The sequence below is a fragment of the Trichogramma pretiosum genome, unplaced genomic scaffold, assembly GCF_000599845.2.
Source record: "Trichogramma pretiosum strain Unisexual culture from Peru unplaced genomic scaffold, Tpre_2.0 scaffold3, whole genome shotgun sequence".
Taxonomy (NCBI): domain Eukaryota; kingdom Metazoa; phylum Arthropoda; class Insecta; order Hymenoptera; family Trichogrammatidae; genus Trichogramma; species Trichogramma pretiosum.
Window position 1 is genome coordinate 4,577,005 of NW_019641698.1, and position 22,185 is coordinate 4,599,189.

General features: G+C 38.1%; 1 protein-coding gene across 2 annotated transcripts in view; it reads left to right on the forward strand.

The window, feature by feature from the left end:
* The window catches only part of LOC111694391 (insulin-like growth factor-binding protein 2), an 86,987-nt gene that overhangs the window by 12,440 nt on the left and 52,362 nt on the right, over positions 1-22,185 (forward strand). Inside the window, exon 5 of one of the 2 annotated variants that reach the window (XM_023462369.1) lies at positions 8,069-8,379. The exons of the other annotated variant lie outside the window; for it this stretch is intronic. Coding sequence (XP_023318137.1) covers positions 8,069-8,133 — 65 coding nt within the window. The 3' untranslated portion in view covers positions 8,134-8,379. The remainder of the gene's footprint in view (positions 1-8,068; positions 8,380-22,185) is intronic. 2 annotated transcript variants of the gene reach the window in all.

Below are 22,185 nucleotides of genomic sequence, written 5' to 3' on the forward strand. Positions count from 1 at the left end.
TGTTCTATTTGATCTGATGTTACGAAAATAGTAAAATGATTGAAAACACATGTGAGGTATTTGTTGAAAGTTCGCTCTAATTTTATAAAGTTGTTGGCATTGCAATGAGATAAAGTCAATATCAAATTTAGTCGACTCAATTAAAGTCCCGAAAACTAAAATTCCGTCCTGTAATTCATGCAACAACTGACTTTTCTTTCGGGTTTCAGCTATTCTTTAGATTATACTCCGAGTAAATTTTGTCTATTCCAACACGCGTCCCGTATAAAATTATATTGTATCAATGTACCCCCTTTTATATAATATATAATACATACAACCAGAGTTGTGCGCTTCGCTACGTGCCGCGCAGGACACACACGCGCGACTGGTTTCGACTGTGGCAAAATTATGAACAACTATGGTATATATCGTATGCCGCAAGATACACGCCGGATACGTGACTGTGAGACCAAGTGCGCTCTTTCTTTTTCCTTTCTTAACCCTGCGCGCAAATTCAAATGATAGTTTACGCCTGCTCTCTCCAGTTTGTTTACGTGTCTTCTGAAATTGGTGTTAGGGCCGTATTTCTTCACCCCAAAATTACCTCGAGCTCTTTCGCTCTGGCGTAAATTTTTTCACGAATCAGCCATTGTTTCTTCGTTAAGAGAATCCAATAAACTCGCTCAAATTTCGATGCCACGCGCAGAGAACTAGTATAAAATCGCGTAGCTTCCCTCCTACCTCTGTAATAGAGCGAATATAAAAGAGAGAGAGAGAGAGAGGCCGAAAAGGTAGATGCAGTTATTCGTGCGATAAAGTTCTACATAAAAAAAACAAACTCGTTAGAGCTAGCCAACGACTAGTAAAGCCCAACGGCAATCGGTGTTTGGCTTGTTTTTTTCATCTTCTTCCATACCATTCGCTCTCTTACAAGCGCCGGCCTCCTGCGCTGCTGCCGTACGCTGAATTTAGCGCCGGACTGTTTTATGTATGCATAGATGCGGCCATGCGTGCATTGATTGGGACGTTACGATTCTCTTTATCAGCTATTCACAGAGCCGAGAGTAGCATCCGACGCGGGGGTAGTAAATATTGCGCCCCGAAGGTCTGCGCGCTTCGACAAATGCGTATTGCTGTGTTACTAATCCGGGCGCTCGACATTAATAGTTTTCTGCGACGCCTATCTGTACGTGGACGTGGTAGTCGAGTCAAAAACTGCCGCTACATGCGTTCCCGATGCATATTCAGCTTTTAAATAATTTAATAGTACCAACGTACGATATTAAATACAACGTATTTTTTCGGCCAATAAATGTGATTAATGTGCCGTATAGATTGAATGAATAACGTATTTTTTTTCCTACTTCGAGCATCGACTTGAAAGAAAGATTTATATTCGCACTGGCCCGTGGTGTACGCTCGATACGTGTCCCCGATATATGTACGTACGTATTTGCTCGGACTCGTACATAGTTGACATGAATTTAGAGCTTTTGAAGTGTGTACTTTTTAGCTTGCGCACCACGTCCATCGACGAGTATCTATTGCCTATCAACAATATGTTTCTGTTTCCAAAAAATTCATTTTCCCCGCGCTGCTGCCATTGCGTCGTCGTTCTTCATCAGAGGTTATCTATCATCAGGAGAAAAAAAATTATGACCGACTGCGCGCCGGGTATCTGTAGTTATCGTGTCGTTGTTAAATTTATGCCTTACTGCACTTTTATTATAATATTGCGTGCAATATTCTTGTCGAAGAAGGGGAAAAACCGAACAGGGTCATTAGTCGATATACAACGTCAAGAATGAGATGCGAAGCGAACGTCGTGTATTATATTACACTTTTGAAATGTCAATTCTGAGGCAATATCGTGGAAGTAAAGCACTGCTGTTTACGAGCTCGTAAAAGTCCTAGACGATACATTGTAGGTTGTTCCAAGGGTCGAGGTAAGCAGTGCGCGCGCGCGCTTTATGTATATACACGAAATTGCCCTTTAGCAGATTTGCCTCGTTTATAATTCAATCTTCTTGACAACGTGCTGCACTGCTAAATTATATACCGATGAATAAATAAGCTCGTCAAGATTTTTTTTCGATAAATTTTATGGTAAATTATGTAATTTTTAAATTTCAAGTTTTCTTTTTTGATTGATTTCCAAATGTACGATAATGAGAACGAATATTTTAGTCATTGATACTATTGTCTCACTTTGACCGGCTCAGCAAAGTTTTATATAGGTCGATACTTGCTGAAAGCCCTTTTGCATTTGTAGTAGCGTCGTGGAGTTGCTAAAAAAATTATTTATTTAATTAACACGTTTATTCTTGCTCGCTTGATTTAATTCTAAAAATATTCTTTGATTCAACACGAGGGTCGAGGTACGATGACTGATGTTACGATTATTTTACTACTTGAAAGTTATTGAACTAAATTTTGCTATTTATAAGAACGCCAAAATATCATCTAAATTTAACTCGTTAGAATCGTTTAAATCTAATTAATATTTTATTACGGCAGTAGCGCTCGGTATCATCGAGTTTAGTCATTTTTTTAACGATTCTCCTTGCAACCAATCAGTGAAATTAGCTAAAGTAAGTTTTTAACAGATAAAACTGCGGTTAAACAGTCGTTGAGCTGCTCGCTCGTTCCGACTCTCTTTCTCTTCTTCAAGTTAGTGAAGTCTGCAGAGAGAAAACGAGCTTGCTCTCTCACACGCGCGCGCGTGAGCGGTCGGAGCCTAGGCGAAACTTCGCGATAGGCAAAAGTCAAAACTCCAACGATCAAGAAATTAATAAGAAACTATACACGTCAGCGAGGACGCGCCAACATGTTTTAATATCTCCAAGTGTATATCAGAGTTATCGCGCGTTTTGTTCTTAACTTCTGTAATTTGCCTTCGCGTCGTAACTCATGTAATCCATCTAAGATTTTATCTGCGTGCGGACCTTGTAATTGCGAAATTTTTAATGAGAAACGTACACGAAATGCTTGCCTGCGCAGGCTCATGTTCGAGCGTTAACAGCGTTAGGTATGAATCATTATTTGAAATTTCTCTCCGTCATGGGTCGGAAATCCTGTGAAATTAACTGTTGAACTGTGTAAGAATTTTAATATTACTAACTCAATATCCTGATGATTATTCGAGTGTGAATCCAGTAAAAAAAGTTGAATTAAAGAAAATTGAACCTTATGTTCCACGAATGAGTTTTAATTCTGATTCACTAAACTTCGAATTATTTGGCATTTTCGGCACGAATTGTAAACATCCCCCTGTTTTTAAAGTAAACTCACGATTACGCGATTGGCCGAACCCGATTTGATCCATAGGCTGAGATATAATGCATTAGTTTATGCATGAATTCAAGGGAATCGAAAATAGTTTTGCCTTACGTTAGGGAGGCTGAGCTGACCTCATATCATATACGTTGGGATCTGCAGTCCTGCCTCCGCTACAGAATTGCTGCTTCAGCACGCAGATGTATGGAAATTTTGCCTTTCAACTTACCTTTAAAGGCATGTACGTGTTTACCAAGTATTTGCATCCTGCACAAGTTTGCATACATTGAGTCAAAGGCACAAGGTACAAGTTATTAATGCGTGGACAAAAGCTTCGCCATTGTGCGGCGGTTTCAAACTATGCTACGCGAGGTATTTTGAAAGCGGAGAAAAAAGAAATATCGATAAAAGTATTAAGGATAAGCTTTGTTTTCCCCGAATAATTTTATAGAATATTATTTCTTCCATTTTTAAATGCGCTCTCCTCTTGAATTAATTTTTAACTAAAACAAACTTTTTCTCCCGGGCATTTATTGGATATATTCGGAAAAATTGCGAAGAGAACAAGATTAACAAAGGTTGAGGGCACCGTATCCACTCGTTGCAACTTATCGAAATACCAAAATTATTTTTCTCTCATTTTTTAAATAAAATAAAAATTAATTATTCTCAAAAATTTTTGAAATGTAAAGAAAATTCGGCTAAAAATGCTTGTCATATATTTTTTTTATGAATTTCTGAAGTAAATCTGATGATGAATTTTTTATCTTGAAAAAAAAAAGAAGTAAGAACGAATACTACGAAGTTTTGCGATACGCGTGTATTTTCGGATCTAAATTGAAGGATGAAAAAAGTTTGTCATTGTTTCAAAGGGCATGATGGAATGGCTTGTCTATTATATTTCAAGCGATAATCGTAACAATAACGCGAATGAAATTCAAGTTCAATACAAAAACGCTCGAGTTCAAGTAACTAATCATAATTTGAGCTGTATCAACAATTTTTCAATTGATCAACTGTCAAAATTAAAATAGGTTGCTTATTTGAAAAAGGAATATTAATTTAAAAAAAATGAAAAGTAATCGAGAAAGATATTGAATTTTTTTACTCTGTAACAATAACGATATCAACTAAACGTCCCACGTGCCATGTGTGACGTCGGGACTGTTTATTAAATAATACCCGCGCACTTATCTTACTCAAACTGTACCAAAATCTGAGATACACGTTTAAGGTTTGAATTTTTGAATCCCGTATTACAGTGGGGCGATATTGGAAGAATACCCGAATTTGCGTAAGCTATCCCGTGACTGGCGCGTGGTATGATAACCCGTAAATTACAACATTCTTTTTATCACCCCTTTTTTCGCACGTTCATTGTTATTTTACTATGTCTACAGAAACGTTACATCGAAAAACTCGTGGTCGAGAAACAGCGTGACGAGACTCGATTTTTCGGATATGACACATGCATTATGATTTTGTTCCAACTTAGACGAATAACTAATTAAATTAGAATTAATATCTGTGGTGGAAAGGACTAACGAGATAACTCCATTTTTTTCGAAATCGAGTTTATGACATGAATTACCTATATGTTATGTCTACTTTAAGGTACAAGTGTCACAAAAGCTGAAAAGAGCACCTATCGTTCAATATAACACCGTGCCTAACGAGATAAGTCCATTTCGCTGCAAACGATTCCCGGTCAAACGAGATAACTTCACCTTGGCGAGCTCCAAAATGCGATTAAGAGTCTAGATTGATTTGAAAATGAAACACTGAGAAAAAAATTTCATTGATTCAATGAAACGTTTTATTAAAGACATTCTATAAAATAATTTCATTGATGTAATCTTTGTTTATTTCATCCAACAAAATATTTAATTGTTTTCACGAAGCGTTGGTAAAAACAATTAAATATTTTGTTGGATGAAATAAACAAAGATTACATCAATGAAATTATTTTATAGAATGTCTTTAATAAAACGTTTCATTGAATCAATGAAATTTTTTTCTCAGTGAAGAAAATGATATTCCAACATAAAAATGGCTCTCACACTCTTCGAATGTTGTGAATTTCACTATACAGTTGGTACATTTGATACAAGAGGGGCCATTTTCGCGATTTTCAGTGTGGCCTTTTTTCGTTGCAAGATCTGAGATCTGACACCAGTATAATGTTAAATGAGCTATTTTATCAATGTAAAATCATTAAATGAGTTTTTGATCACAAACTAAGCAAAATTATCGACATTGAAAAAAGTGTGACCGCTAAAAGTGGACTTATCTGCTAAGCGGGGAAATGGCTAACGAGATAAGTCCATAGTTTTTGCTCCGTATCATCACTATGATGCGCCTTTCAATTTCATAAGTACATAGTTCAAAAGATACCTCATAATAGGTAAAAATATCGTAGGTACAGATATTTAGTCGTCCGCGTCTAGCTAGGCCTTCGTGCGCAACTTCAAACGCGTTTTTCTCGAAAACACGAAAAATGGAGTTATCTCGTTAGCCCTTTCCACCACAGATATAAAAATTAATATAAAAAACTTCTTTCAAAACCGAATTTAGCTTATCGATTTTTTTATATTTAAGCTCTTGTTGAAACTCAAGTCTTGGCACATTTTTTGTTAGTCTAATTTCCGGAAAAATGTTTTCAAACGATATAAAATAGATATGAATTAAATCTGATTTAATATCAATTTAATTTGCCAAATGATAACCTTTTTCGTTTTTGTTTTGTAAAATCTATCTAAATTATTCTAGTTTGGTCGAACGATTTTTCAAAATTTCATTAAAATCTATTATTCAATTGTAATATTCATTATTAAAGATTGAAATATTCATGAGTGATGGTAAAAGAGAGACCGTGGGCAGTGATTTAACATCGAGAAAGAAAAATCATTTCGTTGCTCCTTTGCACACGTTAATCTCAGCGATTTAATCGTTCGATATTGAAGTCCTGTTCGAGATGGAATACGTAGTGGCAGTCGTTGAAGCACAAAAAAGCTTTTAATTTCTGCTAAGGACACATCAGTAATGCGCATAGTAAGGATGGCGTATATTCAGTCGTACTTACTCTCTCAATATATACATGTATAAAAGTCGAGAGTCAAGACCTCGAGAGTTTCTGTATTTTCTTCTCACACTTTTTGTATGAGTGTAAGAAAGTCGATAAAACAGGGCGCAGTGGAGTAAAAGTGAGAAATATATATAAGTGAGAAAGCAAAATATATATTTTTGCTTCTCGTAAATGATTGATACCAATGCCTGGGAGTGGTACCTCAGAAAAGTTGACACGGTAACTACGGTGACGAATGCGTCTATTGCATTGAGGTATTTCTCTTTTTCCTTTTTCTATTGAAAAATGGAGGCTTCATTCCATGAACTATGAAATCTTTTTTATTTTCTGATTTTGGCATCATATACTTACTTTTATACCGATTGCTTATTGACTTTTCAAGACGGTGTTTGATTTTTTTTTTTTTTTTGAAACAGAATATTATTATCCATTTGTTTACAATAGTAGTATTTTATAATATCATGAAATACGATTCAAATTTCTTGAGGAAAATATAGTACGGGCATTTTCATTTATCATGTATTACAATGTACATTGAAATCCAAAAAAGTGATACCGGAAATAACCGCAAACGTCATTTCTGGTATTTTTGGTTATTTTATTCTGTGAGTAGTCAATAAAATATAATTTTATCAGTGTTGCAGTATGATTCTCGGCAATTTCGCAAATAAAGGGTATTTTACTAATAGAATATTTACGAAACAGCCCTTGGAAATGATATAAATAAGAATAGAAAATGTAAAGGCTAAGTTTTGATGAAAAGATTTTGATATTAAAAAATCTGAACGATACTAATTACTGTTACATTAAAAATTCATTCAAGCTAGTATGAATATTAATTTACATTCAAAAAGCAGTCATCTATGTCAAAGTTTTTTTATCGTTAAAACTCTTTACTTCGCAATCTTCTTTGAATGTACACGATAACTTTCAAAAAATCTCTCACTTCGTACTTCCAAGCATCTTGTGTTATTCTCATAAAGTTTCCATTGTACTAATGTGAGTGCATAAAGATGAAATTGTTTTAAAAAACCATGTAATAAACAACTTCACTGGGAAACTCATAAATAAACTCTCATAAAGCTTTTGTATAATAATCTTGACAAAGCTTTTTGGAAAATTCGTATGCGAGATTTTACAATAAGCTTTTACGTTCAGTTATTGTGCGCCGTTGCGCTTCTCGAAAATACCCCACTTTAATGCAACTGTCACAGCAGTTACAACGGCGAGGAGAAATTCCTAGCAAATGTTTTTCTCATCGAAACAACATCGCCAGTCGGCCGAGATATTTTCTCCTCCGTTGAAATTCGGAGCCAACTCGTACTTCTCTAATATGTATATATCACTCGACTAAGCTCGACACTGCCCACGCGTGAGCTCCAGAAACGCTATAACTCTTGAAGTATAATTTCATGCGAAGGCACACATATGAGCCCGTTGCGGCCGGCTCTACGGAGTAGGTACTTTGCCATCTTCCCCTCTTCCCCATTCCACCTAAAGAGTTAACGAAGCTCACAGCATTAATTTGAAGCATAGCCGACTGTAAAATATGAACGACGTCGTTAATCAAAATTAAGTTTCATCTCTTGGCTCTTACGTATAGTGGTCGGCGCCATTTGAATCGATATACCTAATAAATTAACATAATAATCATATGCCGAATGGCTCCGATCAATATATCGAAGTCCACTCGAAACTAAAATTATGAACTTTGCTCTTTTGTAGGTGAAAGCGATAAGATTCATCGAGCGGCGGAGTCAGTTTGGCGGGACGTACGATCGGTGCATTAAGAAGTGATGAAAATTAGGGACTTAAACAAAAAGTGGACGTTTGACTAAAACGACTGTGTACAACTCGAAATTTTAGTTTAAACTTTTCAATAGGTGGTTTAAAAATTTTGCTTTTTTCGATGATTTGTGAGGATAGTTTTTCTAAATGTGCTGTTAGTATTCACATTGATCAATTCAGTTTTAAGTATTTTTTATTTCTTTATCGACCCGATTCATCGTCAAGCACGGACAAGCGAAAATTTAATGGTAAGTCAACAAAATCTAACCTTTAAAATACCTTAATTATCTCGAAAAGACTATTAGAACGAAAAAGAATTCGATCAGATTTGCTGGCTTCCCGTTGAAACTCTTGAAAAAAAGACGGAAGTCCTATCAATTAACAACGAAATAGTGCTACAGTACATGCAGTTGCTTTCTTTCTGCCGCAATTCGACCTCTTAATTCGAATAATAGCTGACCCATTTTTCACCGACAACATTACAAACGGAAAAATCTATCTTGATTCGTCGTGGTCATTTAATGTATGCCCAAAGTTTCTGCGAGCCCACATGTAGGGTGCGTAATTAACTTATGTTTTCTCTCATTAATTTGTTAGTTATTTATTGTTTCTATGTCTACAATATAGTATTTTATTTATTTTCTAACGAACAAATTGAATTAAATTTGCGATTTTTCTTGCTTGATATAACTTCAATAATTTGATTTTTTAAATACTTAAATATTGAAAAAATATAGCAAAAAATTCAATACAATATAATAAAATTGAAATAACTTTAGAAAAAAAAACCTACAAAAAATTAAAAAGAAAATCACAAACATTGGGGATGTAAAAAAGATTCTAGTTTTGAACAATAGTAATAGCATCGACGATGTTACTTTTGATTTATGAGTATATGAATTTGTTATAAAATCATTTCTTCGTGTCTTTTTCATGACAGTACATACAAGTATTAGGTTTAAAAATTATTAACGAAGCACGAAAAATAAAGCTTTGATATTTTACTTTTGATTTATAATTCTTTTATTTTTTTGTTCGAATTTTATATAATTTGTGCATTTGATTTTTGGGAACATTTTGAAGAAGTTTTGCTTAAAATTTAATGAATATAGAAAACTTACAATCTCATGTAGCACAAAATTCAAAAATTTTACTGGCTTAATAGCAGCAAAAAGTGAACATCGCTTGGTTGTGATGAAAAAAATTTCTCGATTGCGAATAGTACATTGAATTACCTTGAGGGGTTAACTTTCTCAAGAGGAAGAAGGGCGCGCCCCCGCCCTTATGAAAATTTGATAGAAGCTGCACCTTATAGCGCGTTCCCAGTGAAATATATTCAACATTCACAAGATACGTGCGTCTGGGTGAGGTGTGTGTGCGGCGTGCGCAGAAGTCCTCGTGACAAGCAGGTCATTCTTCCTTTTTTCTTTGTATGCGAGTTTGCGGGTAATGGGCTTCAAAATCAGCTACTAGCGAAAGGGAGAAAGTTTCTTGACGTTGCTGGATTCGTCTCGCGCGTCAAATAACTGCATCTACTTTTTTTTACAATTAAATGACCCTTGGACACGTTTAGTTAACCCAAACTAGTTTCAATAACTCTAAGTTTATTCATTAATCATTTTGTTTCGCACTGCACAATATTATCCTTTATTAAATTAATTCAACTTTCAATTTATTTTATAATGATATCTGTATAACATCGCTTGCTTTTAACCTTTCATTAATTATGTATATATCTCGCTACATTTATTTGACCCATACATTTTATTTAATCTATTCATGCAAATTTTCAATTAATCGTACTCAGATTTCACAAATTGAAATTTTTCGTTGCTAATAATTATTTTTGAAAAGCAGACCCACGCGAAAAGCTTTAATTTGATACATTTTGATTACCTTTTCAAAGTAGGGACGTCAATGATTGAATTTTAAAAGATGAAGTCTCGTTGAATGATAAAGCACGTTCCAAAACAAAGATGATCATGCTTCAGACCAATCTATTTACCAAACAAAGCTTTAAAAGTACTTTTTCATCTTAAACGATATATCAAACCGAGCATTTGTCATTTTCTCTCTCAGATTTACATACTTAAGATTCAAAGGGTTAAATTAACGTTACAAAAGAAAAAATGTGCTTAAAAGAACCTGAAGTATAATTTGCTTTTTCGTTTGTAAAGTATCCTTTTTTTCTGTCCCTCGTAAAAGAAAAAGCAGAGAATACCGTGCGTCTACGCGGCGAGACGTAAATTTCGATACAAAAGTAAGACAGAAATTATCCAGATATAATTCTAACTTTGAAAATGTTCTGCGGTAGCCAAGTTTAACAATAAATTGTGTTAAAGTCTCGCGCATTTTCTCGACGCGCACTTTGCCGCGTACGTATAGATACGCTATGTACGCGCGGCCACATACACACAAGCATCAGCCGTTGCTATCATAACTTTTGCTTAACTGGACTTAGATCGTGCGAGTAACTGCACGTATACTTGGATGTATCTGTGCCAGGATATATACAAGAATATGTAAGTAAACATTTCAATTAATAAAAGCAAAAACTAAAATAAGAATAGGTACAAAAGTAAAGGAGGTTGGTAAATTTTCTTATGAAATAAATGATTCATTTTACTTGAGATATAAAAAAAGTAAATGTAATTCAAGCTGGTCATTAAACTTTGAATTTTTTCATTTATTACAATTAGTATCAAATGTATAATTGACTTTACTATAAGACCTGAATTATTGGTAAAACTATGAATTATTAAACTTACATCTCCTGCAAAGTTTTGCTAAGTCGTTTACGTCGTTCGAGACTTTGAGATATAAGTGGCATTAATTTGATGGACACAAGATATACTCTATTATATTATTTTAATACAATATATTCGCTAAAAAAGTTCGAATTATCGCTTGCAAATAAACTGCAAATATCCATCACTATTTGTACCGAACTACAATACAACTCTTCGTCGGATTAGCTGAAAATGAAGTGCCCCGTGTATACACGCTTTCAACATCGCATGTATACGCGATACAATATAATGTACTCGAAATGAAATTTAATCTATTATAATCCAGAGGGTACACGGAGCTCGCGCGTGCGTAGGATTTGTCACGCGTTACGCGGAAAGCCTTTAGTTAATTTTCATCTTTGGCAATCTGGTTTCGCAATTATAAACGCACCTGTGTGTATGCGTGTGTCACGTCTGTGTAGGTATATTTACATGCGTGTTTGCTCGCACAACTAGACGCATGCTAGACAGTTTCGTTTTCCGTCGAAATGTTCCTGCATGCTCTGTACGAGAGCTCGTAAATCTGATGTCCTTTTTTTTTTGAACGCAACGTACAACGAATGACGATCTTGGATCTCTCTCGCTGTCTTTCTCTTTCTCTCTTTCTGTCTCTGACGTAATTCTCGTGGGAGCATTTGAATAACGCAGGCGCGTAATGAGGTTCGTTTTATTTTCTTAATTATCTGCACTGTTTCTCTCTTTCTCGATTTTACTGCGCCAGCTCGACGGTTGACTTGGCGCACGGACAAACTATATCTCTAGTACTTAATGATTAAAGCTGCACTCGACTTTTGTATGTGTGCGTTATACGCTGAAGTTCGCTGCAATTGTGAGGCACGTCGCGTGTATATTTCCAAATTCTAACTAAATTAATCAAAATAAATGATATTAAACGATTTTAAAGTAAATTGAAACATTAACAGTAGGACTTTCCATTTTACTTGATACGTGGCATGCATGGTTTGAAGTAGTTTGTCCAGATGACGAGCGTAGAAGTTAACAATTGAAAATAGCCTGATTGATATCTACACTCATATTCTTCTATTTTGTTAGTTTTTTTTCCAAATTGATGCCCCGAATGAATTTCGGCGAATTAGAATTTTCGGAACTCCATTTTATTATTTAATTTTATTTTCATATGAAATGTTTGAATCTCTCATTCATCGGTATACTGGTAATTTAATCATTTGTATTTCCATTATTTTTCATCTTTGCGTTAATAGATAAGAACGATTTAAAATACGAGTTTAAACAGCCGCCTGAGCGCAAGCAGACTCCATTATTACATGGAATCACGAGGCTCCTCCCGCTGATCATTCGGAACTTCTTAATCTGCGAATTATCTTTTTTTAGCGAGGTGGCAAACTTTTCTGTCGTATCAGCTACTGTACTGGATTACAGCGTAATCCCTTCTACGGCTCTTGCTCTCTTTTCGCGCGCTCCGTACAGCCACTGAATCGCGTCGAATATGATCATCGATCGCCTATATGCCCACTGTGCTTTTGGCCTCGCATTAGGTCATTATTATATCATGTCTCCGGAATAAGAACGCGAGGTGAGTGCGTGAATCGGGCATATCGTCATTAATGGCAATTGTTGATGCCGACCAGCCGCAGAGCTCCAAGTGAGTTTGGCTTTTTACACCAGTTGCCTACGAGATATAATAATGCATAATGCATTGTATCGAATGCTAATGAGGGAAAGTACAATATATAGTGGCTTACCGCAATTGGTCAGTGTGTCGCGGGCACGCGCGCGACTGCACATGATATTTGTCGTAATTCCTTCCGTGCCTATACATTGAATTATCAATGCTGCCGCACGAGAATCGCGCGCACTACTCGCGAAATGTTATAATTTTCTAAATCGACGCCGCTGCTAATTTATTAGTGCTTATTGCGTTTGAGTTTGTCGTTTTGCGAATTAACGCATATAATGTGATAACGATCAAATCCGGAGATACGGTGATTGTTGGATTTTGCCATATCGATCCACAATCGACTGGATTGTATTTCTAACTATTACACTATGAATTACTTATTGCGCGGATTCATGTTTATAGAGTGATTCTCAAACGGTCGCGCTTATGCGAATAATTGCGAATTCGGTCACACATTCCAAATTAATGTCAAGTAGTTTAAAATGGTACGAAAAAATAACGTCATTCTTCGCACGAAATTTTTCACGTTCATCTCGACACATTTATTTATGCGAAGGTAAATTTTTTTTTTTAAAAGCGTTTCACTCGTATTTTCAAAAAGTCAAGTTTTCTTGTATTCCGGCACGTATTTGATGCAAATTTATTCGTTGCACGAAGCTCCTAATTTCACACCAATGGCATGCGTAGATGCGAAATAAATGCATGAAGTCGGCGCGCGAAAAAAAGTTGAGTAGAAATAGTTGGTAGTCGACAGAATGTACTACAATTTTCAGTGGCAGCATCTTCATGTACTCGTGTTTGAGGTGAAATAACGTAACAAGGAAATGTCTCGTCATTCCGCTCAAAAAAAACATAACAGAGAATATTTATGAAACATCGATTGTGCATTTCGTTGCAATAATGGCTCCCGTTCTAATAGAGAACTTTTGTTGCAGTCGGTCAGAAGTAAAATATTAGATCTAACAAGCTGCCGACTTACTCATTCTCTCTCCCTTCAACCTATACATACAAAAATCTACAGTCGCTTCCAAAAACAGCGCAAAGTTAAAATCACACCAGAGTCGTATTTAAGCCAGAGACGGATGAATGATTAACTGGACTGGTGGAAAACAAAGCATGACTGCACCTTATAAAATAATGGCCTCTTTCTCTCTCTCTCTCGCAATTCTCTGATTTTACCGTACCGGTAATACGCCCCACAGTTTTGCGAGTGCCGCACACTATATACATATTTCTAGTTTTGCCAGGCTCGGTGGCCTTTCTATGATATATATGTAAGCTTGCTCAAAAACTGAGGTAATTAAAATGGATGCAATTAGTGTGCCTAGGTGTGTGTGCACGTGTGCTTGTATGTGTGTGGCTGTGTCGGTGCAGAGTGTACTGTAGCAGTGGCAGGCGGCGCATAAGGCAAGCTACTCGTAAGACCAGGAGAAATAAAGGGAGAAAAAGCTCTCGCCGTTGCTTCTCGACCAAAAAGCGTGAAACATTAAATATCACGAGTGTGTGTATTTGTGCTTGAAGGGAAAGAGGCGCGGAGAGAAGGGGAAAAAGTAGAAAAAAAATCATAAACTCACCTTCTCACAGACAGGTTAATTACAAGCGTGCGCATTTATTTATATGAAACTTATATATCGCAAGCCAAAGAGACCCTACGTCTATCTAGCCCGAGACTTTTCATGAATAGCCGCTTTATTTTCGCACGCACATACGCCTCCCTCTTTCCTTCCTTCTCGCGCAGCTCTCGCCTGTATACTACCCTTGAGCTTGATTTACAACGTTGCCATTTTAATGGCTTATCATGTTGCTAATCTTGACGTGCGTACATTACACTTTTTATTTCGCTCTCTTTCTCTCGCTCGCGCGCTATTTTACTGCCATGTCACTGAATTTCAAGCTTCAAGAGGAAAATTTTATAAGCGGCCTGAGGGCTCAACTCGTAATGAAAGAAGTTGTTAAAGTTTTAATTATTGAAGAATGTTTATTTTTGCCTGGTTTTGCTTGCGAGATAAACGACGAATTAATAAATGTTCAAAAGTAAGGTTATTTTAAAAATCAGAGTATATAAATTAAAACTCATATGTATATAATTGATGATTAATGAGGCTGAAGCTTCGGATGCTGAAAAATATTCAATATACATTTATCTCTTTCGATTTTCCCAAATTTTTTCGTAAATCGTTTATTTTTCGTAAACATATTTTGTTTACGTAACAAGTTTTTGCTTGTGTAAAAAGGTATTTTTTCTTATATTTTCATTATTTTTATTATTTTTAAATCTTACGCGCATGTTAGATTCCAATTTTAGAGACGTTTCTTAAATATACTTCGCAGTGCTTTACAAATACGGCTGAACCCTGGCAAGTAACGCACTGTGAAATTCACTGCCTTTTAAAACCATTATGCCGGTATGACAATGCGCTCTCGATGCACCGCTTTATATGTGTGCTCCCACGTCTCGTGCATCGTACACGCATATAAAGGGACACTCGCGATGGAGGTTTATATATCCCATTCTTTCCGTCTGCTCTTCTGTATCATTGTGTTCTAGTCGATTCTTTATTTTCAGATAAACGCACCTGTGTGTGCTGCATGCGTGTGCGCGCGCGCGTCCGTGCCGAGGTAAAATCTGTAGGTTTTTTTCATTGTTTCCTTTTTGTGCAACGAAAAGAGTTGTAAAAAGGGATCCGTATATTCCTATGGTAAAAGAACATCGGCATTTGACGTTATTTGAATGATCTTTGCTCATATCGTAGTAGGGAATATTTTCAATGTAAAAAGAGGCTTTAGTGCTTGTTCAGGCTATGTGGTTTAATATTAATTGAAATGGTGTGCTGAAAAAAATTGAATTTATTGGCTTCTTCTCGCTGTTATTTGATATCATTCACCGTGTACGTTTTTTTCGTCTAAATTTTCGATTGAATCCCTATTTTTCGAGGTAGTACATTCTCTGCTTGGTTGGTATTCTCCAATACGCTTAAAATTACGCTTCGTTCGATTTCTGTGTATAAATTTACTTCGCACATGTTCCGATGAATACCGTAAATTGGCAGAGTGCTTTTTTTGCGCGAAATATAAGTTTCTTTTTGCATTTATTGCTACGAAATTCCGAGAAACTTGCGATCGATAATACCCAATGATTTTTTTTTTCAAACATGCCGAATATCGAATCACAAACTAATCTTTGCAAGTGCGGCGTACGGCGATTCATCGTGGCACACAAAGCGACGGCAAGACTCATAGTTATCACCTGGAAGACTTTTCATACAATTTCATCACATCTGAAGGAAATCTAAAGTGCCGCGCATTATATACGCACATCGAATTCGCATGCAAATCATTAAACTTTTCCAACATGAATATTTTAATTAAAAAATTATAAAAACTTTACTACTACATGCGCCCTCGTCGAAAATGCAATAAAAAGTTTTCAGGCACTAGAATTACATTTTTGATCCGATTTATAGGCCCTCACGCTACTTCAGTCCATTTTGCGTAAAAATACATATTTCTAACGTCCGGCCTGAACGAGACGTAATGAGAGCAATTCGGCCGAGTCGAGCATGCTTAAAATTGTCATAAAAAAGGAGACAGAGGGGGGGGGGGGGAGGGNGGGGGGGGGGGGGGGAAGGGAGAAAAAAAATAATAAACGCGACGCATTCTGCACTCCAACACATGATAATATTTTTTATTACTCTCGGCCGACCTATGTTGTCGGGCGAGCTATTGAATCGTCCCGCGCGCGCATCTCGTTGGTTAAATTTACGAGTCTACTGCCATGCATGATGTCCGTCCTATAATCGCGAGCGAAAAACAAGAGCCGTACACACGCTACACATACAGCTGCTCGTCGTTAAGTTCACTTTTACGCGCGGGTCATAAAGTAGCGCTCGCTGGCGCATACACGCCTGTTTTAATGTCGCACGAATTATGCTCGAGCTGCACCGTTGCTTCATTGCTCGCTGCCACACACACACACACACACACACACACACACGCATTCTCACAGCACTCACGCCAATATGTGGGTCGCGATAAAGGCGCATTCGCGCACGCTTGTGTCTCGTATATTACATAGCAGGTAAAAAAAAAGCAGCGTTTAGGTGACGCGCACGTACACACACACATGACTTCACGTGATGGCTAAAAACATCCTTAAAACTCCTTTTTGGAAAAAGCGCAAAACTATAAATTTTTACCGAGGCATTCGATAAACTGACTTTGGCATTAAACATGTAGGTCGTTGGTAGATGTAAGAACTTCTTGACTTTGTGCGTGAGCACACACACACTGTATACCTTTGCAATATAACGAGATCTGTCTGTGAATTACGAGCTCGATGTCACTCCGTGAAAACGGGAAATTTCAAGCTGTCTGATCAAGTCGAAGACACCCGAAGTTCGAATCGATTTCTATGGGCTTGATGTTACCCGGCACTCAACGAGAAAAATTTCATTATTCTAGATGAACGTATATAATAAGCGTTGTAGCAGTGAAAAATTCCTCGCTCATTTTACAGCATACGACGTCGACGTCGGTTACCCAAGTAATTCCTACGAAGGCTCTGGTATAGAACCTTACACGTTCCTTGGAAATTCAGCGGAGAGAGAAAAGAAGATGACACAAAGCTCTACCACATAAACGACATATAGGACTAAGATTGCTGACTAGGCAGGAAAAAGGAAACGAAACTCGGTTGGCCGCACTACTGCACGGGACCTCCGGTCCGAAGAAATTGACCGCTCAGGCGCGGTATTAATGTATGCAAATGAGCGGATGATGCTGCCGCTGCAGCAGCAGCTTTGCTTACTCGGCGGACTAGAGCTGGCCTCTGCAAGCCAACCTTGTGGTCAACCAGATTTTCAAGTTCTAGCTCTCCCTCTCTCTTTCGCTCTGAGCTTCTCTCTTGTCTTTGACGCGTCCGCTGTGCACCCCGTGGGGACTTTTGCGGTCATTTAAGATACTTGAACTATTCCTGTCTCATGCGTATTACTGCAATTACAGCGCTTTGCATCGTTTTTACTTGGCATCCCAAAAGTGTCTCCAAGTCCGAGCTGTGCTTTCAAGTGAAACGTCGGACAAGCTGGGAATTGCCCAAACGATTGAGTTCACTTGCAAATATATAATCCTACACAAGCGTAACGCGCACAATTGCGAATGAAGACCTGTACAATTTTGATCTCGTTAAAGCTAGACCCAAACAAATTAACATATGAGCCGGGGCAAGTTTGGAGCGACGGGTTTGAACTTTCTTCTCTCTCTGTCTTCGTCTCTCTGAGCGTTTGAGTTCTCTCAACAGAAAACTTGAGCGTTGGCGTGATTAAACGCAATTTAAAAGACATTTTGGACTCTCAAAGATGCGAGAAGACGCCGAGAGCCTTTCAATGTGGTTCTTAACGAGTTTGACAAAATTCCCTCTGCCACCTTTTTTCTATACATATACTCTGAGTTACGTTGAGTTTTCTTTTTCTCTTTAGACCAGCGCGCGTAAAAAATCCACTCAATACCACTTGTGCTCGATGACCGATACATTAACGAATGCGTATTACACATCGAATCGAAAGCTCTCGGTGACGATCGCTGTGGGTATATAAACGCGCGCAAAAGAGTAAGATACTGCGAAGGAGACTTGGGGACTCTGGGGAAGGACAAGGCAGCGCCGCTTACCTATACCTATATACGTATAAAGCGCCATACACGGCTCACGCGCGGGAAGTGCAACAGTACCACATGACCCATAAAATAGGCAGTTTCCCGCTTGTGTGTGTGGGTCTCTCTCTCTACATGGACGCGTACCAACTGCTGCGGCGAGCTTGCATGGCTCGCTGTATATAGCAGTATAAGTATCGATTTGCGCTTGAAATTGCCCGTGCGCAAAGTTACATAAATCTTGAACGTATAGTACGCGCGCGTCTCTCCATGTATATGTGTGGGAGTACTGGGTGCGTGTGTAATATGATAGCACCGAGTGACGCAATAAATCCGTGGAATATCCGATGTTTCAGTCAAAGTCTGTTGGCTGCTCGTTTTATTCTGATTTCAACGGAATCTACGCGACGAAATTCCAAGCCTATATGAGCAGTTCTTTAAATAAAACGCATTTTTTGAGGTAGAATCGCGGCAAATTTTTTTTTCAACCTACGCGGATACGGACCCCCGGGAAATGTTTTTGGGGGTCCTAGGAACATGTAACCACGTAGGAACCATTGAAATTTCAATAGTGCTTATTTTCAGAGCTACTTTTGTGATTTAGGGCCGAAAAATCATGTTTTCTCGTAAATACGGCTAAATACTCAATTTCTAAGTCGCTGAAAAAGTATCAAAACTCATCTAAAAAAAATAACTGGCTACTGTGTTCGATAGGAAATTTTCTCAGCTTTCCAATGGTGGTGTCAGATTTGCCGATAAGTCGCACATTCACCGAGAAAATCGCCATCAAACATGCCAAGCTAAATATCTCGAAAAACTCGGTACGGAAAAAGTGATCTTTGAGGTTTAATTTCGATTTTTCCTCGTGAAAATGAAATTTATCGAAAAATCTGAATACGCTATGAGAAAGCTGAGGAAATTTCCAATCGAAAACATATCTTGATTTATTTTTTCAGTGGAATTACGAGCTAGTTTTGATTGTAGCGAGCCGAAAACCTCGCAACCGCGCTGAATCAGCTCGGAAACAGAAAACAGCGAACAAAGTAAAAGAAATTCCCATGTATAACATTGTAATTCAACTCAAAAAATAAATGAAGATATTCTTTCGATAGAAAATTTCCTCAGCTTTCTCATGGTGCAGTCAGATTTTCCGAAAAATCTCATTTCCAACAGAAAAAATCAAAAATAGGCATCAAAGATCACTTTTTCCGTACCGAGTTTTTCGAGATATTTAGCTTGGCATGTTTGATGGCGATTTTCTCGGTGAATGTGCGACTTATCGGCAAATCTGACACCACCATTGGAAAGCTGAGAAAATTTCCTATCGAACACAGTAGCCAGTTATTTTTTTTAGATGAGTTTTGATACTTTTTCAGCGACTTGGAAATTGAGTAATTAGTCGTATTTACGAGAAAACATGATTTTTCGTCCTCTAAATCACAAAAGTAGCTATAAAAGTAAGCACTATTGAAATTTCAATGGTTCCTACGTGGTTACATGTTCCTAGGACCCCCAAAAACATTTCCCGGGGGTCCGTATCCGCGTAGGTTGAAAAAAAAATTTGCCGCGATTCTACCTCAAAAAATGCGTTTTATTTAAAGAATTGCTCATATAGGTACGTAGCAGCACATTCACTAAGCTCTCTTGGCCATTATTTCACCGATGCCTTGACAGAGTACGTATGTGCGCGCGCGGGCCTGTACGTATGTGCGTCATATACATTTACATCTAAAAAACACAAAAGATTTACTTTTATGAATTTATATCGATTTTCAATTTGAACGTAACAATGACGCTGCTGCTGCTTCACTCTGGCGATGGTTTAGTCTCCGCGAAATTGACTATTTCAAAAGCCATTCGGGGGACACAGCACTACTACGAACGAACAAATGAACGAACGAACTCGCTCCGGAACTTGTTATTTTCCTCCCATATTCGTATACATGCTCATAGTTTTTTTTTTTTTTTTTAATGTCAAAATATTCTCTGTGGCCACTTTGGCTTCAGATATATATAGATGTAAAAAAAGTAGACGTGAATGCGTGTACAGGTAATACGCGCCCGACACATGTGTAACCAACTGGTCGTAGTACATGTGTATATAGAGTTGTGCTACACGGGAGCATTTCCAATTTCGTTGTTGACGCCCGTATATACACGAATGTTCCCTTTTCTCTCTCCCTCACTCCTCTCCATCTCTGTAGCTATATTTTTCCCATTTTCATTGGTTACTTTAGCCTCGAGCACTAATATTCCGTATAGATGCGCGTTATCTCTCGCCTCTGTTGTTATTGTCGCGTTTCTATCTTCTTTTTTTCGTCCCTGTAAAAAAACACCTATTTTTATCTGCATTTTATATTTATTAATATTTATGAATCAAGTTTGTGTAAATTAAATTTAAGGAATAGTAGCGCACGAAAGTCAATAACCAAATGAAAATACACACAGAGCGCACAGAAAGTTATAGCGCCGAGCGCTGAAAGTTAAAAGTCCTTATGTATATACGTATACACGGCTCGTGAACGTGATGGTTACTTGATTTCCCTCGAGTATGACTTGCTTCTTTAAGTGCTTCAGCTACTTAATCGTCCGGATGATCTCTCAGTCTCGGTGCGTTGATTACGACGTTGCTCCTCGCTCGCTCACGCGCCTCGCCTCGCCTTAGCAAGGGAAGGAGAAAGAGGAAGCAGGGGGCACTAGACACGGCTCTTTGGAAAGCGTTATTATTCTACGGCGTTGCGCGCGCTCTTTTCAGCTCCTTTATATGAAATCTCGAGCGGGCGCTTTGACGAAGGAACACTGCGGGACGGCGACGCGCCGGGCCTCGTGGCGGTGGCGCACGGCCTCCGCGCGATATTACAATATTGGATAATCGCAGCTAGCTATAGGTAATACCAGCGACTTTGACTTTGAAAATTGTTATCGAGTTTTCGCATTAAAGAGGCTTTGGGAAAAGCCAAACGATCGAACTATCGATTATTCCCGAGCGTATGCTACAGCGCAGTATGTTGATCAAAACGCGAACAGCTCGACGAGCATCATCCTTATATTTCCAATCGTAGAGAATCGTGTGTGCGCGCCTTTGAAAGTTGTTTGCATTTTCCATTGTACTCGTATTATGGCTATATACTGCATTCGATCTGCCATAGCGTACATGACACGTTTACGCAGCTCGCAAGAACATGTACGCGACGCGCAGGAAATAGAAAAATCTTCTTAGACGCAGCCCCGCTCCCTCTCGTCCTGGAAGTTTCTCGATGTCGCGAGCAAGCTCAAGCGCTTATCCACGTCAAAGGAAGTTAACCTCTTAAGCTACGGATACGTCTACCTGCAACAGGAAATTCACTTCGCAGACGTTCACCCGATGTTCTGTGTATAATATGCCTCGTCGAGTCTTCATTGTCGTCACGCAGAGAGCTGCTGTTCTTATTCGAGATATTATTTTTTTTGGGGATAATTATACATCTTATAATACGAGAACGTGCAAAACCATTTTATCATCTCGTTGAGTAGACGGCTGCTGGACGTCTCGCCATTACCGCGTTTCATTTTTCATCGTCGTAGAAAAAACCCGCGAATCGCTCGAATGAATAAATCCTCCGCGCATCGCCGTATACCGAGAGAGCTTGCGAGCTTTTTCAAACCTGCCTCATTTCAATTATCTCTCTCTCTCTCTCCCAAATCCCACTCGTTGAAATATGGTAGATTATGGCGGACGGCATCATCCTCTCGCAAAAGTCAAAGTTTATTTATCCATTGCACCGAAGAAAAATAACAATTAGCGCGCTCGCTTCGCGGTAATTAAACGATTATGTATAATTTTCGCGCGATTATTCGTATATCGCGAGAGTTAAAATTACCGCACGTAGCGGCGGCGGCGGTAGCAGCAGCGGTGCCCACGTTAACGCAATTTTGCACTCGTCTACTATTTCCAGGAGACTTGGCGCGGTATTTCGCAT